At 45.5% G+C, this 19,351-nt stretch overlaps 1 protein-coding gene across 1 annotated transcript in view; it reads left to right on the top strand.

Annotated features, from left to right (window-relative positions):
• Positions 1-4,261: 4,261 nt before the first annotated feature.
• MYOF (myoferlin) overlaps positions 4,262-19,351 on the top strand; it is a 126,065-nt gene continuing 110,975 nt past the window's right edge. The window contains exon 1 of the mRNA XM_087824454.1: positions 4,262-4,402. Within this exon, the coding sequence (XP_087680580.1) occupies positions 4,315-4,402 (88 nt within the window). The 5' untranslated portion in view covers positions 4,262-4,314. The remainder of the gene's footprint in view (positions 4,403-19,351) is intronic.

Below are 19,351 nucleotides of genomic sequence, written 5' to 3'. Positions count from 1 at the left end.
CAGAGTATTGGTATGCAATTCAATCATTTTGCTACCCTGCTGAAGAATGCATCTCTAATAAGCCCCCACTGCCAGTGCGGCATGGTGTCAGGAGTAAGACCATGGGCTGCAGAGGAAGACTGCCTGTGGTCAGATCCTGGCTCCATTTTCTGTGGGAACTTGGGCAAGCTGTGCCTCAGTTTTTTCATCTGTAATATGGGGATGAAAAAATAGTACTTACTTCATAGGATAGGACAGTGGAAGAATTAAGTGAGACAAAATAAAATGCTTAGGATAGCATGTGGCATCTAGCGAGCACTCAGATGTTATTAGGTTCTCTGGGCTGGTGCCTGCTTGCCTGCCTGCCTAGGCTCACCAGTTGACTGTTTCATCTCACACACAATAGTCTACCAAAATCAAATGTCTTAAGGTTCTCCATGATCACCACATGTGTTTGTTTAACTCTATTTCAGATCACACATACATGTACACACGCACATGCACCCAGGCATGTGCATCAATCCAACCATTCTCAGTCTAGCTGTCCCAGGAGCCTACCCTGCTTACCCACACCTGCCCTATCTTTTTTGCCTCCTTCTATCATTATACTCACTTCATTATGCCGTAACTATCTGTGAGCTTCTTGCAGAGAGGAAATGTATCTTACTCATCTTTGTAGTTAGTATTGGGCCTGGAACCAAGTAGACTTTCAGTAAGTGTTTGCTGAAGAAATGCATGTATGCATGAATGAATGAAGACCCTTACATTTGTCTATCAAACAGTATGATGAGGAATTTAAAGTAAACACAAGACTTAAAGTGATTCTACTTTTCCCGTTTCAATTTCTGGCTCTATTTTAGAAAATATGTTAATACTTGGAGAAGGTCAGGTTCATTCCTGTCTTATATTGCTCTTTCAATTGCTTTGAATAATGACAATATGATAGTGCCAAATGTTATAAAATACTTTATCCCTTCCTGCCCCCCATGTAGACTTAGTGACTGCCAGGCACTTTTTTAAAGTGATGAAATTTAAATATACGATATATTAAGTTATTTCAAAATACCATCTACCACTATGCAAAACCCGATAATTAAGCTACTAAAAATAGTTTTTAGTTCTAAAAAGCACTTTAGTTATCAACCAAAATAATTCTTAAAGAAGTATTTCAACAAACAGATCTTAACAATGGACCCTCTGTGTGTGCCAGTTTGAAAACTGCTGTTAAGTAATACCTAAGATTATGTAAAACTGGAATTAGAATAAGGTGTTATAAATCTGTCTTCATTGCTCTTCTGCTAAATCTTCTTTGCTACCTCGACTGTGCTCCTCATGTCTGGATTTTTTGCCACACCTCTCCTGCTCTCTCTATATTTCCCTTTCTCTCTGTCCCTTTTGCCTCAGTGCCCCAGGACAACCCTAAGGCCACTCGCCTACATTAAATGCATGAGTTTACTTGACAAAACAGGCAAGGAGTAATGAAACATCGAAATTCAAGACCTCAGCTGAGGTGAAGTTGGAAAGGGAGTCTGACTCAGAAGACAGTGGGTTTGAATCCTGGCTTAAGTTTTTACTCTTTTGGGCCTCAATTTCGTCAGCTGGAAAGATGAAGCCAGGAGTCCTAGCTCCCGGAGTTGCTGGAAGCAGCGAATGATAGATATGTGAGATCTAGCAAATGGTCTCCACAGGCCAGGGACTTCTATCAGGTCAGAACTTCGGCTTAGCCTCCACTGAAGCCCCAGCACCCAACACATGGTAGCTGCAGGCTCTCAAGTGTTTGCTGAACAAACATATTTGTGATGAATAAATGGCTGATCACTGTGTTAATTTACTCTTTTCTCTAACTCTTACTCCTCCATGATTTTCCCTAAAGGAAATATTTTTCCTTAAGTGTTTTTCTTACAGCGCTTATTGGGATCTTATAGATTTATGTGTAAAACCTGATTGTCTTGGTAACTGATGTGGTTTCCAGGCCTCTGCAGGACAGTCATGTGATGGGTTTTCTGTTCTTACATAGTATATCCATTCTATCATGCCCACTTTGGGGAGTATTTTAATCCCTACTTTCCACTGTCTGCCAAAACAATCCAGGTATTTCTCTTATACTTAAAGTGGGCCATTGCTTTTTTCATGCTTCTAGGAGTCATTGTGTGTCCACACCATTTCCAGGGGCCTTGCAGCATGTGAAACCCAGCATCCCAGGGGAGTGCACCCACATTGATAAACTCTCTTTTATCCAAATTTATGTCCCACACTGTCCCTTGATCCTGTACCCTTAGAATATGTTCCATGTGTACTCTTCCAAGACACGGTGGCTGTTTCCTGTAGTTTATTCAGGGTGTGGTCTTTTTGTCTTCAGCAGGCCTAGCAGAATTTTGTTGGGATTAACCCTAGATACTGGTCTAGTGGCCTGGAGGGGCGGTGAAGGCAAAACAAGTCCTTCAGGGTAGAGGCCTCTGGGTCATCTCCAGGCTGGGGGAGGGGCGCTTGTCCTGAGGAGGGAGCAGCATGCTATTCTGCAGGTTCAGAGGGTTCAGGGGAATCCGGGGATTTAAGATTTTCACGGGCATCAACCTAGACATTCCTATCCCACATATCAGGTCCCATTCTTTCTTAAGCGTTGCTTTGACCTTGTCATAAGAAACCAGTCTTGGATAGGAATTCAGTGTTTTTTGGAGCTTAGCTTCTTTTATGACTAATATGCCCTCAGGTGACAAAGATTCTTTGCTTGACCAAACTTTAGCCAGGCTCCTGAACCTTCTCCTAACCCGTCTGTGCAATTCCTTGAAACATTTAGTTTTAGCAAGAACCCTACTTAAGTCAATTTAACCAGAACGTCCTCGCGCCCACATGCACACCCTCCACTACTTGATGACATGTCTCATTCTCTGCGATTCCCAAGGTCACCTTGACCTGTGTTCAGCAAGGATCCTGTTAGGTCAGTTTAGCTAGAATCTCCTTCTCCCTGATGTTCTCTTAGAGTAATTTTCCACCCACTGACCCTCACTCACCCTGCTCCCTGGCTATACATTCCCACTTGTTTATGCTCTATCTGGAGTTGAGCCCAATCTCTCCTCTCCACTGCCAGATTCCATCGCAGTGGCCCCTGTGCCTATCTCAACAGCCCCTCCGCCTTGAATAAAGCCTTTCTCACCATGCTTTGACAAGTGTCATTGACTATGTAGTTTTTTGTTTTTCTCTTCTCTCCTCTTCTTTTCTTTTCTTTTTGGTTAATCCTCACTGGAGGACATTTTTTCCATTGATTTCTAGAGAAGGTAGAAGGGAATGGGGAGGGGAGGAGGGAGAGAGAGAGAGGGAGAGAGAGAAAGAGAAACATCAATGTGAGAGAGACACATTGATTGGTTGCCTCCCACATGAACCCAAACAGGGGCTGGGGATTGAACCTGCAACCTAGGTATGTGCCCTTGACTGGGAATCGAACCCTCCGGTGAGCAGGCCGATGTTCTAACCACTGAGCCACGCTGGCCAGGGCTGTTTGGGTTTTTGTTTTTTTTCTTTAACAAAGGAAGGGAATACACTTCTCAGGTTTAGGTCCTGAAAGAGTGGAGAGCAGCTTTCCCATTTTTATTTTCCATTTTTAGCAGCATTTGATGGTCCAGGAAAACTTAGGTGCCCAGCTCTTACCACTTAAGAATTTTTAAAGAAATCCTATGGTGAATCCTTTTGGAAAGCAAAGGATCAGCCCCCAATATACCAATTTTGTAAACCCATTATTGCTGCCTCCAGATTGGGCTCTCGTGAAATAAACTCATCTATTCCTCTGCCACACAGTAGGGGGCACCCTTTAACAGATTTAGAAAACATTTTTTTCTATGAGTCGTTGCTGAGTGGGTGTGTTCAACAGCAGGAGAGAAGACACAGCAAAAGTAAAAAAAAAAAAAAGCAAAAATGATTCAGTAAAGTTGTAAAACTTCATGAAGCTCAGAAGTGAATAAAAGCAGTGGCAGGAAACCAATTAATTCGGTTCCACAAATGGTTGCTAAAAAGCAGCAGCGTCTTCTCAGAGGTCTAACCTGCCCACATTTATTAGCCCCAAATCCACGTCAGCTTCGTTTGTTGCACATAACTATTTTTAGTTGGGGTTTGGTCTTGTCACTTCCACATTTCCCGAATTCATAAGTGGGTGCCTGAGGCACTGCGGCGACTCTGGGAGTTTGCATATCAGTTTACAGGAGCCTTCAGCAAATAACCCGGCAGGGATCCACCCATCGCCTTTCCCCCTGCCCTCCCCTCCCGGGCGGTGCTGCCTGCAGCCCGGGCGCCCGTGTCCCCAAACTTCTTTGGCTGAAGCTCGCTTCCCTCCCATGCAGAGCCATGCTTCGTGTGATTGTGGAATCCGCCAGCAATATCCCTAAAACGAAATTTGGGAAACCGGATCCTATTGTTTCTGTTATTTTTAAGGGTAAGGCAAAGTTTTCTTCTTTTGCTCAAGTCCTGTTTTGGAATGTTAGTTTTCTGGAGTCACTTTCTTTCAAAGTCTGCTTTTGGGCGACTGATAAAATCAAATCTCTCTGGCTTTAGCTCAAGTCTGTTACCTGTTGCAGGTCAGTGGAGAGGACCGGTTTCTGTGGGAGGCATGTAATTTTCCCCAGGCCTTTGAGGCTTATGGAGTGACCTTTTATTTTAACTCGAATAAGGTAATTTCTGTAAGCCCTTGAAGAGGGGAAAAATGTATTTGCTAATCCCCAAATTTCGGGTATCAAAAAAGGTCTGTGTTGGTTCAAAGTAAGAGTAATATGCACTATTTTTTAATTGTCTGTGCCAGTGAGAAATGGGCAAAGGAGGAAAATATGCAATTTAATTGTCCAAATTACCATTACTCCACAAAACAGCCCTGCTGCCGTTTTTATTGTTACCGGCCTTCTGAGAGGCGGGGTGGAGTTGTTCTTTTGGATTAGTCTGTTTTCTTGTTATTTCGTGCCTTTTTGTAATTGTTTGTCATCTCTCCAATGCTGTGATGATTTTGGTAGGTTTCGTAGCTCTTAAGTTGCTCGTAGAGAAAAGAGCTCTGCCCAAAGCGAGCCTGCAGTGTGGGGATCTACTTGTAGTTCTGTCTGGCTGAATGACCTTGGGCAAGTGACCTCATTTCTCTGGATGTCAGTTTTCTTTCTGCAAAATGAATGAGGAGATTTTAGACTAGATCATCGTTAAAAGGCCCAGTGTAATTCTTAAAGGTTATTATTCTATGACATTTAATTGCAGTGGAGGGGGGACAGGAGCGGTTGGTGTGATGGCACTCTCCCACGCAGTGTAAATTGATTCCAGTTTTGGCTGGATTAATGTGTCTAAATCTGAGTTTCGGAGCTTTACTGTTTTCTGTTTGTCCAAGAACATTGGTAAGGGCAGGAGGGATGAGAGTGAGAGGGGAGGGCAGAGAGAGTGGGAGCCTTGATGGGCCCAGGTTTCCTGACCACGCCTCGGCACATTTCTCTCTTCCTCCAGGAACCTACTTCTCCCTTCCAGTTTCTGGTTCATCTATGCCTTTCTCTTTTCTTTTGCCTATTTTATGTCCCTATTTCTCTTTTCAAACCTCTTCCCATGAGGATGAGCAAGAAAGCGAAAGAAATGAAATTCTAAGCTCCCAAATGGTTGTTTAGATGAGAAAAATTGGGGGGCCCTGGACAGGTAGCCTAGTTGGTTAGAGTGTTGTCCAGATACGCCAAGGTTGCAGGGTCAATCCCCAGTCAGGGCACATACAAGAATCAACCAGTGATGCATAAATAAGTGTAAGAACAAATGGATGTTCTCTCTCTCTCTCTTTCTCTCTCAAATCAATAATAAAAGGAATTTGGGGGGGGAGGAGTTGTATTCTTAAGGGACAGTGTGTTTTGAGAATCTGGTTAGTTAGTACGTGTCAGGCAGTCAGTCGTGCTATATCAGGAGTTCATTGGCACGTATTAGGTAAAAAAGTAATTTTTCCTTGAAGCTATTACATAATAGGGACATAACACAAAAAGTTTGTATCCTTTATCATTGACATGTAAAGACATATAAATACATATTAGGTTCAACCTGGTGATGCCATTATTTGAGGCAAGTTATATAGATTATAAAGGAGTTAAGGTTTAACGTTATACTAAAATTTGCCTTGTTATTTGTCTGAGTGTGTATTGATTTGGTCAAAATTTTTAAACGACTAAAGCTATAAACATTCAATTGAAAGTGGAAAACTTCATTTAAATTGGGCACATATAGTCTCTCCAAACAATTACATTTACTACATAATTTAACTCTAGTCTCTTTTCTGGCCTCCTCTGGTTGTACAAACCAAGTGGTCAAGTCATTCGTTCATCTGACAAGCAACCTGAACAGAAGAAACAAACTGTGAACTCAGGGTAGGAACATCTGCACTATGGCTGCTTATAAGCTAAATATCTGATGGCCCAGTTTTAACCACTTGGGTCTCAAATTTCTCAGCTGTGGAGTGAAGGGAACTGATCTCCTTGAGGTTCTTGCCAACTTTAAGATTCTACCACTTCACAGCGCCATGTGCTGGATACCTGCTCTCAGCAAGCTGTGCCGATCCGTGTGCTGATACGCTGGGGCGGATGTAGTAATGAGCGTGACCTTGCTTTCCATCTGTTCCAGTGGTTTAAAACCCTGCCTGTGGCGAACCCTTTCCAGCTGTGCCTCCCAACCCGGAGCAGCGTGTAAAACTAGTAACGTTCAGTTCTGGTAGAACTGAGGGTATTTACCCCACGATATGTCCATCAGAGGGCACACGGGGCAAAGGCCGATGTAAAAGCAACGCTGGAGCTTCTGGGCTGGTAAACATACGGCGGGGCTGGGAGAGCTGTGTGCCCAGAAAGGGCTCGGGCGCTCCACGCTGCTTCCACATACCCGCCCCGTCCCACAGCAAACCGGCGATTTAATTCGCACGGCCAAGGTGACATCGCGGCAGCAGAGCAGCCACTCTGCCTTTAGACTAGAAGAACCTCAAGGAAGAGAGGCCTGGAACCCTGCAGGGGGGTGTCCCCCAAGCCTGCCCTGCAGCATCCTACCCAGCGTGGGGAGCAGCGTGGAGCTTCGGCTCCTTGTGCCCCAGGTCACAGGACACCAAGGCTCCGCAGCAGCTGTGAGGAACAGATGCCCCGCCAAGCCATCCAAAAGTTCTTCTGGGCTTTAGGTCCTCTTGAAACAGAAGAGAACATTTATATAGCAGCGGTATAAATTGCAGTGGCTTTTTAAAAACCATATACACCGGATATATATCTATCTATATACACACACACTATATATATATATGCATATATGTACATACATATATCACAATAACTAATATGTAATTGTCAGTTTAAATTTAAAATATACAAACAATAATGTCAAAAAACTAACAATCCAGAAGGGATTTATAACTAAAGAGTGATAATTCTCGTCACTCCCCTCCTTTTTCTCTCCCCATGCTCCCCGCCCGCCCCCGTGCTCGCGGCCCTCCCCCCATGCTCACCACCCAGGTAACCACTCGGAACTGTTCAATTTGAATTGTCCCTGACCTTTCGGTATAGACATGTAAGTTGTTCCAGTCGCTCCCTGTTACAACAGTGCTGCAGTGCTCCACATCCTTATAGCACATGCTTTTGTGAATCTTTCTGAAATCAGATTCCCTGGTCTTTTTTCATGTGTTTTTTCTTCTTCTTGTCTTTTCTTTTAAAGATGGATTTGCTGAATATTACCACTGAGTTCCATTTTCCTTTTGTTCCTCTCTTGCTTCTGTGTCAAATCTCTTGCAAAGACTGATCGAGAGGAAATTTTCCTGCACACGTTTATAATGTTGCGCTTTTACAATGTGGCAACATTGCATTCACATGAAACATCTGGCTCCTAGGGAGCATTTTGTTGCAACTATAGTGATTTTCTCATTCCATCTTTATGATACTCTCCATTCGATCATCTAGAATTTTCTCTCACTTCTGATCTTATGCTGATCTTTGCCTTGTGGAATGGCTACTGCTATTGTCCAGATGGCCATTGTATAACTGTCATGTTACTACTCATTTTTCCAGATACCTCTTATTTCATTTGGACATGTTTTTGGAGCGAGACCCTAGTTATTCCTGGGACTCCCCCACTTCTAATGAACTTATCAACTTTGTAGTCTTAAGCAGACCACTTGACCTCTTTGAAAATCTTATTTTTCTTCTTTTGAAAAATGGGGCAATGATGGCTTATCTGTGTGGGGGTCCAGAACGAATCACCCCAAGGTGTGCGCAATGGTGTGCAGATTACTTTGAGCTAAAGGCAGCTTTAGCTGCAGGCTCAAGAGAAACTTCTGCCCCTCCTCTCAACTATCTAGAAGAATTTGAATTAGGGGCCTTGCCCATAAAAAGCTATTATCAGAGCTAATCTCTTTTTTGCCAATCTATAAGGAAGGACAAACTTCTGTTTACTAAGCACCAGCTCTTCTATTATCCTGCAATGACCCTTTGAAGCCCCAAAGGTGTATTACCTCATCTCTAGCTCAGGATGTCTCTGAACTTCTGCCTATGGGGTCTCTGATTCTTTCATGTATAAAGGGTTCCCATACATATATATGTATTAAGTGTGATTATTTTCTCTTGCTAGTCTGTCTCGTGTCTATTTGAGTATTAGATCAGTCAGAAGAACCTTGGAGGTAGAGGAGATTTTGTTCCTCCCCCAAATCTGAAAGGAAATAGATCTATAGGTATCTCCCAAGGCTATGATTTATGCAATAGAGTCTTTTCTGACTATTCTTGGTAAAATCTTCTTTGTTATTTGAAAATATACACTTGAATTTTTAAAAATAACCTTTTAAATAAGCAGAAAATCTATTAGATGCCATTTAAGAAAGGTGAAGTCTGATGGGAGAAAGATCCAGTGGGTCTCATTCACCATCGTCTATGAAGGCACCTGGTGAGTGGCCCACAGGGCACCTTAATTTACGCAGGGTGCCCCCTAGGACTGGTCAAGAAGATTCCCCACTGGCTCAAACTGACAATCAGGCAGTATTGTACAGGCACACCTCTTTTTATTGTGCTTTGCTTTATTGTGCTTTACAGATTTTGCATTTTTTACAAATTAAAGGCAAAGACCCTCCACCAGCAAAAAGATATGACTCCCTTTCTTATAATAACTCTTTACTGTGGTCTTCTGGAACCAAACTGGAGATATGCATGTATTTACAAAACACTTCTTCGGAAGGCAAAAGTGTTTAATCTACTGAGTCATTCCCACCACTTCCGGGAGAACAGGACTTAGAGACTCACCACCTAAGGAAAGTGGCCCCACCCAGCTGAAGCCTGGGGAACTCTCAAATGTACATTTCTCAAAGGCACGTTTTCTAGGCTCTCAGTCATTTATAAAGCCACAACTGTCTTTCAAAAATCAATCAGCCTGGCTTGTTTTTCTTCCACAACATATCTTCTGTGCCTGCCCTCAAGGCTAGTATGGGGTGGCTGGCACTTGTCTGGCTTGGGTTTACTGGTGAGTTCCTCCATCCCCGTGCGATTTGGCCCTGTCAAGAGGCATGGGATTTTTATATCCCCTAACACCTAGCACATGTTTAATATATATTTTAAATTAAATATATAATTTAAATTAATTTAGCTTAATTTATTTTTGTTTTCAAGGTAACATTTGTTTATAACACGATATAACTTTCAGGTGTACAACATTATAATTTGAGATCTGTACATACTGCATTGTGCTCACCACCAAAAGTCTAGTTTCCATCCATTACCATACAGTTGTTGAATATGCATTTTAAATGTTGATCATGAAAGAAACAAACTGGCAGGAGATTTGAGACATCTTAGTGCAATGAAGTCACTAATTCTTGGTCCTGAAAGGAACCATCAGAAGTCAGCCAATCTCCCTCCTTTCAGGAAGAATTACATTTAACACTCTCTCCGGTGCTTTGTGGATGAGGTTTGGTTGACAAAGGACCACTTCACACATTCCTGAATACTGAACGTGGGGCACATCTGTGTCCTAGAACTCTGCATTCTTGATCCTTGCAAGGAAGCTGTGAGTTTTTATGTTGAAAATCCATACATGAAACGCTCGGTGGCCTATAATGATATGCCATGACAAGGCAATGGTTGCCTTACCCACTGTGTAATAATTTCTATTGAATGGCTGTTTTGTTTGCTGTTTTCCCAAAGGTCAAAAGGGGGGCATTTCCTCCACCAAGCTGAGCTGTGGTTCATTCACATAAGGCCCTTCTCTTCCTACCCAGCTGTCCCACCTGAAGGGTCAGGAATTGTTTAATTGCAAGGAGCACATACCCACTCGAGCTTGCTCAAGTAAAATGTGGGTTTTTTTATTTTGGGTTTTCCCCCTTCAAGCTAAAGAGAAATCTCCCAAAGTCCACTTCCTGGGCCTCACAGAAGCCAGAACTGTGTCAGGCAGGGAGGCACCCAGGGCCTCTCCCTCGGGGACTGCGTGGCCTCCGGCCTCCGGCCTCCTCCCCTCCCTGCCCTGGCATCCACTACCTGTCTGCCTTAACGGGACCTCCTCCAGCTCCCCTGCAACTGGCAGCTTGCATGGGGATTTGCGTTACCACGGAGGTGACTTGGTCTTGACTCTGCATCAGCTACCTCCTCAGTGTCTCTAACTGAGGAATTGGATCATGAATACTATTTAATTTTCGTTCATTTAAATGTGCATAGCCACATGTGGCTGTTGATGACCGTATTGGCCAGCACATGGAGCGGGAGAACAGCTATCGCGGTTAAGAGTCCAGACTCTCACTCACTGTTGCCCAGCATCTCTGTACCTCAGTTGTCTCATCTGCAAAGTGGAGAGAACAATAGTCCCACAATGAACATGAGTAAAAAGAAAGTGCGTAGAAAGTGCTTCAAATGTCCATAGCAACTTGGGTGTCTGGGAGATTCTGGATGGGCAGGGCGGACAGATAGAGTGACAACCACTTACTTTATACCAGCACCATCGTTCATTAAACTCTTACACTATGCCCACCCCTGTGTGGACGATCTTACCTAATCCTCACGTCATTGTGAGGAAGTCGGTATTATCATCATCTTTATTTTACCCATGGGGAAGCTGAGGCAGGGAGAGGCCAGGGTTCAGCTCAGGACCGCCTGACTCCGGAGTCTGTGTGTTCCTTGAGGTCCTGATGGACAGAGAGATACAGCCTGCGCCTAAAACAGCCAAGTCAAATTATGAACGCTTGCTCCCCACTCCGAGTGGGTGGAGCTGCTCAGTGTGTCGGGGCCACTTGGACCCGGTCTAAACCGGAAAAATGTGTACCGAGGACCGAAGGGCTCAAAGAAAAGAAAGCCCAGCCCTCCGGGGTAAGTCCCACAGGGCAAGGAAGGCCTTTACGGCCGGCTGTGACTCAGAGGCTCATAGTTCACATAGCTTACAGAGAATTAGTTCCTCGGATAACCAAGTCGGAGCCATTGATTAGCCGTGACTAAAACTCTACTTATTACTGTCTATGTAAAGGGTTAAAAATTTCATATTTGCTTGGCAGGGTGAATCTTCACCTCACCTCACCTCAGTTCTTTGGTTCATAACCATCCTCACTTTTTTACCTCCCAGTAGTACAACCTATAAGTTTTTTTAAAAAATCCTTTCCCTTCTCTCCATTATTAAAAAATAAAAAGATTCCCCTTTGCTTGCCTGCCTTCCCCGTCGGGATTCACGGCCTGGGCAACCCAGTCTCTCTCCCTCCTCCCTCTCGCTGCTGGTTTTTCTCCTGCTCCCCTCAAGCACGCATTCATCCAGCACGGGTGGGTTAAGAGCGCACCTGCCAGCCTGTGGCTGGGCACCGCGAGCCAGGTGAGGAGCCGGCCGGGCGCGGCCCCTTCCCGCATGCGGCTGACAGTCCAGCTGGAAGCCCAAGTTCCGAGTACACTCCAGTACTCACAGGTTATTCTAGGATGAGAGCTTCCTAGCCCGGAAACCCTGCTCTACGTGCTTCCCCTACAGTTGTTCATTTAACTCTCACCGAAAAATCAAGTTCGTCATTTTATGCTGAAGAGACCAAATCTTGGGGAGGGTGGGTTGCCTCCTTCATGGTCCCCCAGCAGGTTCCAGGTGGAGCTGGGACCTACACACCCACCGCTGAGGCTGTGACATCCCTGTGTCCCTAGGCTGGGTCTTGGCTGTATCTACCTGGGGCCAGCCCTGGGGTAAAAGTAATAACGCACACGTGCTCAGGGCTCAGGTCCCCATGGCTGACATCCAGGCTACCTCCTACCCATTGTATTTCCTTGAGCGAAGTCAGCCCTGGGGGCATGTGGTCAGACCAGTGCCAAGGCCTGGGGCATTGGTGTGTTTGAGCCAAACACCTCTGGCCTCAGAGGCCTTGTTTGGGCTCCAAATGCCCTCCTGTTTGTCTCATGTGCTGGACACATTATGATGGCCTCCTGTGTGTGACGTGGCTTGAGGAAGGGGTCTCCTCCCGGGGTACGGACAGGAAGCCCTCTCCTGGCTGATCACATTTGTTCTTCACAACTCTTACAGGAGTCCAGGGCACATATTGTTTATACTCATTTTTGAGATGAGGAGATTGAGCCTCAGAGGTTAAGAAGTGGCCAAAGGTGGGCAGCCAGGAAAAGGCAAGGAAGGGCGAGCACTCCAGTCCTGGGACTCGTGGCCCTGCACATGCTGCCCCGCTGCGGGCACAGCTGCCCTTTCTTGGGCTTGGCATCCCCCTTGATCCGGCCTCTGCCCCGCCCCCATCCTAACACAGGCAGCGATCCACAGACGCCCCTGATGCCCAGCTGCGCCTCAGACCTGCAGCAACTGACCAGCCTGGCTCTCCAAGGAGCTCAGAGGTCAAAGCCACGCACGACTCAGGAGGGAGGGCTGAGGACAGCGGATGGAAACTGCTGCCAATGGCAAAAATCCCATTCAAAGAGATTATGAGTTACGAGGCCTGGGATCTGAGGCTTGAGGCTAATTCAGAGAAAAGTTTGTTGCCACGAAGGGACAGGATCAAATGATAAAGATGTTGACTCAGTGCTTTGTGTTTATTTTCAAAGTTCTTTTCTGGGGCTATTTTATTTTCTCTTGATACCATCTCTTGGTGTCTGGGAGAGCAGAGGACCTGGATCCTCTTCAGTTGTCTGATGGAGGCAGTTTATGATTCCAGCCAACACATAGGAGTGTCCCCCGTGCCCTAGGCACTTCCACGCTTTCTCCTTTGATCTCAGACGCAGCAGTGCGAGGCGAACTTCCCATCCCTTTTTACAGGACACTCAGGCCCTGAGTGGCCCCTTGGAAAGTCTAGGAACTCTCCATCTCCTCAAGCTGAGCTTGCAGGGAATTTGCCGTGCAGCAGCCTTCATTCATTGTCTAGCAAATTAGGCGTCAGAAACATACCAGCCAGAGGCAGGAGAGGTTAGGAGCCAGGACACCTGCATTCAAATTCTGGCTTTGTTTCTTAGTAGCAGGTGACCCTGAACAAGCTACTTAATGTTACTGTGCCTCAAAATAAGGATAGTAATAGCAACAATAATATATATGAAGCCCTTAGGAGAGTGCCTGGCATATTAAGAGCCCTATATATGGCAGCCGTTATTTCCAGGCATTGGGTACCAATAGTTATTCATGAAGAAATCTAGATACAGAGTGTTGGGGTAAGTGGCCCAAAGTCACCTCAGCTGGAAGTGGTGAAAAGGTGGCAGGTCGCCTGGCACTCTCAGCTTATGGAGGTGGTGAAGAGCACAGGTTTGGAAATGAAACTGATTTGGGGCTGCAGCTCAGCTCCACCACTTACCAGCTCCAAGGTCTTGGGCAAGTCAGTTCACATCGTGGAACCTCAGTTTCCTCATCTGTCAAATGGGGATTTCTAATACCTCCCTTGTGTTAGATGTGAATGTGTTTAGCGTGCTGCACATAGAATGGATACTCACATGCAAAATAAATGAACAAACCAAAAAAGCACGTGGCTCCGTTCTCCATCGAGGCAGCCAGTCCAGGTGCCTGGCCTACCTGGGCTTCTTCCACCTGCAGCCAGGCAGTTGGCAGAGCTGGAACATGTCCAGTCCCCAGGGTCAGCTTTTTGGAAGCAGATTCTATATGGGTTGCTCAGATCCACTGGGTTTGGCTGCAGTTCCCTTGGGGGATTTGGTTTTGATTCAAGAGCTTGTATACCTGAAAGGGCATCTCCAGAGGCCAGGGGGCCACCGGGTGAGGAAAGCAGAGCAGGGACCCCGCCTGCCTTTTTGTCTGGGTGTTCCTGTTTATCAGCGATATCAGTGACTGCTTCAGAAATGTACAAACACAGACTTGCTTTGTATCTGCCTTTTGACCAAAATGCCTTTCCCCTAAAACCCGTTTGGCAACATCTCCTGGAGCCATAGGGCAGCCAGGTTTGGGAAACAAAAAGAGATACTGCTTTAGCCAGCTGGACCTGGACGGGTCACATATCTCAATCTCCCCCAGGTCCCTCTAAGTCCTGAGGACAGAGGACTATCCTGCTGGCCTTTTTCCAAAGCCTTCCTGGTTCCTGTGGAAATTCTCCCAGATGCTGGTGACTGCCAGGCTGACTGCCAGGGAGAAGCAGTCACTGCCCACATTCCAGCTGCCCCAGGCAGGCCGCAGAGATCTGGAACAGAGCCATGTGAGAGAATTGCTCCACCAGGGCTGTGCCCAGTGCCAATGAGCACTTCCTCTGGGGCCCTGCCCTCCAGGAAGGGCTCCACAGCCTGGGGTCCACAAGGGGTACTGCTCAGGTACTGTAATAAGAAGTCATAGCTCTTGCTGGTTTTGAGTGTGCTGGGCCCTGTGCTGAGCACTTTATATTCATCCTCTCACTTAATCATTAAAGCAACTCTAGTAATAATACTTATGAGCTTTTGAAGTCCAGTTAACTCCAGTCACGGAGGAATCACTGTGAGCGAGTGCCCCGGGGAGAGTAACAATATTAATAAAAGAAGCTCCAGCCTTCCGGCAGTTATTATCTAGTCTTTGGCTACTGCTCTGTGTCCCTGTCTGCCAGAGCCTGGATCCCAGCTCTACCACTTTCTACCTGTGTGGCCTCTCATAAATTGCTTAACCTTTCTGTGTCTTAGTTTCCTCCTTTGTAAGCGGGAATGATCATAACAGAATTTACCTGTTAGGGTGTTGTAAAGGTTAAATGAGACAGTCCGCAGAAGGCACTGGGAACAGTGACTAGTTCAGAGTACTTAATAACTGTTAACCATGCATGAATGGGCTTTAGGGGTGGGGGTGGCATCTGTGAAATTCTAGGCCAAATAGTGGGTGACTTTGTGTGAATATTTCTCAAAACGAAGAGTCCCTGACCCGGGGACCCAGAGAAGGTAAAGAAATACTTCTGAATGGAAAGTCAAGTTTAGCTGCATGCCTAATCTACTTACTTTGCCTATTAGAGAACTGAGTTACATAGGGAAGCTTTGTAAATAGCACCCTCACTTCTCCTGGGGCTATTTCAGTAAGACACAGCAGTCTAACCAGTCAGGACTCGGGGGGCTTCATAAGACTTATGTACCTAGAAGAAAACATAGAGATTATCTATTCTAAATTCACACGACGGACTCTCAGGTCAGTGGTTGAACCTTATGTCTCCTAGAGATAGCAGCTTATAAAAATGGAGAGTTGACTGATTTGAAATGCTGAGTCAGAAATGCTGGGCCAACACCTGTCCTTTCCCTGCAGAATTGCTAAGATCTGTGAGATGGCTTGTCTTTGGAAGTATTTAAAATGTGTTACTACCATTGCCGATGTTACTTCTATGGGTACCTGGTGTTACTTGTTGTATTAGGGCTCTCCAGAGAAGTGTAACACACACACATACATACCTACATACAGAGAGAGAGAGAGATGGAGAGAGAGAGATAGATTGATTTTAAGGCATTGGCTCCTGATTGTAAGGGGACTGGCAAGTTTGAAATTTGTGGGGCAGGCCAGCAGGCTGGAAACTCTGGCAGGTTTTGTGTGTTACAGTCTTGAGGCAGAATTCCTTCTCCAGGGAACCTCAGTTTTTGTTCTTAAGGCCTTCAACTATTTGGACAAGGCCCACCCACATATGGAGACTAATCTGCTTTACATAAAGACAGTTGATTGTAAATGTTTATCACATTTATTAAATGCCTTAACAGCAACATCTAGAGTAGTGTTTGACCAAACAACTGGCTTTACAGCTTAGCCAAGTTGACACATAAAATTAACTATCACATTGGTCCTCTCAGCAATCCAGTCTTAGGAGTCAAGGTGTCTCTTGAGCCTCGTGAATAGCAAAGGAAATGGTTCCGTGCAAGAGGGTGCGTGCTGGCTTGGTGAAGAGTGCTTGTTCAGTTCTCAGGGAAATGTTACTCAGAAGTTGGCATGCAGGTTAATTACTGCAATGGTGACCTTCACAGAACTGAGAGAGAAGCAGGCGTAGCTAATCAGAAAACAGGAAATGTCCCAAAGAATGCCTTGAGTCCTGGTCTAGGGTGTATTCTGCACTTGAATCTGTTGTTATGTCTGGGCTGAAAGTATTTAATTCCTTTCCATAGGAAGAAACAGTCATCTTAATAACATTAGAGTGAGAACAGGGAGAGGTGGTAAGATAGAGAAAGGAAGTTTTCTGTAATGTAATCTGATGTTTAGTGCCTGGAATTTCAACCTTTTTAAAAAAAAGAGGTGGAATTGAATAATTGAATAATATAAAGGTGTGACTCTGTGGCTTCTGATAATAAAGGAATTTATCTTTTTTTTAAAAAAACACACATATTTTTATTGATTTCAGAGAGAGGAAAGGAGGGGGAGAGAGAGAGATAGAAACATCAATGATGAGAGAGTCATTGATAGAGCCTGCAACCTGGGTATGTGCCCTGACCAGGAATCGAACCCCGATCTCCTGGATCCTAGGTCGATGCTCAACCGCTGAGCCAAGCCTGGCTGGGCTCTATTTTTTTTTTAAAGAGGAATTTATCTACTTTTTTTTTTTTTTTGGTTGACATGTTTACGTGTGAGAATAGGCTTTCAACAAAATGCCATGTACGCACATTTTGATAAAAAACAGTCTCCTCCTTGGAAGGGATTCTCCAGAAGGGAGAACTGGTTTTTCCCAGGAGGAGAGGAGCTAATGCCAGCAACTTAATCTCGTATGAGCTAGGGAGATAGAGGTGCAGTGGTTAAATTCATGGGGCTAGAGTCAGACTAGTCCTGAGTTAGATTGCTTTGTCTTTTAAAAACAGAATTCAACTGGCCCGGCCGGGTGTGGCTCAGCGGTTGAGCATCGACCTAAGATCCAGGCGATTGGGGTTCGATTCCTGGTCAGGGCACATGCCCAGGTAGCGGGCTTGATCCTCAGTGGGAGGCGTGCAGGAGGCAGCGGATCAATGACTCTCTCATCATTGATGTTTCTATCTCCTTTCCTCTCTCTGAAATCAATAAAGATATATTAAAAAAACACACACAGAATTCAACTGAGGAAATTTGAAGGTATGATTGGCTTCATTTAGTGATTCAGGATAGAGGGCGGTCCATTCGCGTGAACAGTGTGTGTAAGAGCCAGGAGCCCAGGAAGTTCCACCTGGAAAGTCCCACCTGCTCTGTGATCAGCCTACGTCTGCTGGGACTCGGTCAGTCCCCTTTGTTCTCCACACACAACTAAATCATTCTTCAGGATCATATATTGGAAGAATTGTTGGGCAACTTGATATTTTTTTTTGGATTATGAACTTCTTGACGTTATAAAGTCCAGTTTCTAACTCCCTCCTTCCTAAGTGGCTTATCTCAGCCAAATGAAGCTTAGCCTGGCGCTTACGGCTTCACAGTGACCACAACCTTCCCACGCAGTTGCCTGTAGTCCTTTCCACATCCCCTGGTTCCAGGCACTGGGCAGTGCAGTGTCCCCAGATGAGACCTGTTCTCTCTACTTCCGTGGCTGACCCACCCACCCTACTTCCCCCACCTGGAGTGACCTTTTCTTCCCAGCCCCACATCAGGCCCCCCCTTGTTCTTTGATCCCCAGCCCAGCCTCTGCTTCCTCTGGGAGGCCTACCTGGTCCCACAGCCTGAAGTCACCTCCCCTTCTTCTGAATTTGTACTCTCATTTTACTCCTCTGTTGGCAACTGAAGGCTTCTGTCTATATCAGTCACTTGGCCACATCTCTGTCCCCACTGGACCACCTGAAGGCAGGAACCATGCCTCGGGTATATTTGTATCTCCCACAATGTCCAGCTCAGTGCCTGACAAACAATAATTCAAAGATAATTGTTGGGCAGAAGAATGAAGATGTTTAAGGTTTGTGGAAGAGCTCACCGGACCTTTCTTACGGGCCGAGCTATGAGGTCCTTTGCCTGGCCCAGCCACTCACTATTCCTATTACTGACCCTCTTACAGCAGGAAACTCCAGCACGAGCGTGAAGCAGGCAAGACCATGGTGGGCTTTTTGCTACTTGGTGAAAACATGCACACGGGTTTGTTTGGTTCCTCTGTCCTGTAGCCCATGTTCTCCATTCGTGGAACGTTTGGAGACCCGGAATTGTCTTACACTCTTACACTCTTCTGTTTCCCCAGTTACCAGCACACAGCGGGTGCTTAATAAATAAAAAAGTGACCTTTTCAATACTCCTCAGCTGCGGACTCTGGACCAATCCTGTTCCTACTGGTGGTGGGAGGGTCAGTAATACCAGCCTGAGCATCGAGATAGCTTTGCAGAGTTTCCTCTCCTACTGTGACTTCCAGGTCAATAACCAGGCTTGTCAGTCAGTCCAGATGAGCAAGCACTGACCCTTTCCACAGCCCCTCTGGCACCCTTGCCCCTGCCTTAGCTCCCTGCTTGGAATCCTGGGGAACTGGAAACTGAGATGTTGCTTCAATGCCATCCTTGGGTGACTCAGGTACGACTGCAAGCTCCTGTGCCCAATTTCTGAAAATTACTTGCTTTATTTACTTTCTGAGCTCTTATAGTTGGCCATCTCCTCTCTTAAGATCTGTGTGGTCCCAGGGCTCAGATTCACTTCCCCCTGACTTAATTCTCCAACCACCCAGCCATGGTTATGGCAGCAAGGGCGGTGGTGAGCTGGAGAATGAGTGATTAATGGTACCATTTCATGCTTGTCGAAAGCAGAAACTCCAAACCTTTGCCAAGGTGACTAACTCATTTGAGAATCTGATGAGAGCAACAAATTCTCTCCCCCCAAAACTCACAGATGTAATATTTTGTGTTGGAGCAAATAGCCTTAGAGAGACTCAGCATGCCCTGAAACCTGACCTTGGGCTTCCCTGTGGTCACCTCCCAGGATGCCATGCCCATCACACGTATGATATTTATGCATCTTCTTTTTCACCCCATAGTTCTTACTATGAATTTATTGAGTTCTTACTATGTAACAATTCACTCAGTCCTTCATTTATCAATAGTTTATTAAGAAACTATTTTATGCCAGGCATCACTTTTTGTAC

Source organism: Miniopterus natalensis, chromosome 14 (assembly GCF_054644295.1).
Source record: "Miniopterus natalensis isolate mMinNat1 chromosome 14, mMinNat1.hap1, whole genome shotgun sequence".
Taxonomy (NCBI): domain Eukaryota; kingdom Metazoa; phylum Chordata; class Mammalia; order Chiroptera; family Miniopteridae; genus Miniopterus; species Miniopterus natalensis.
The sequence above is the reverse complement of the archived record's forward strand: the minus strand, read 5'-3'. Positions and strand labels throughout refer to the sequence as shown.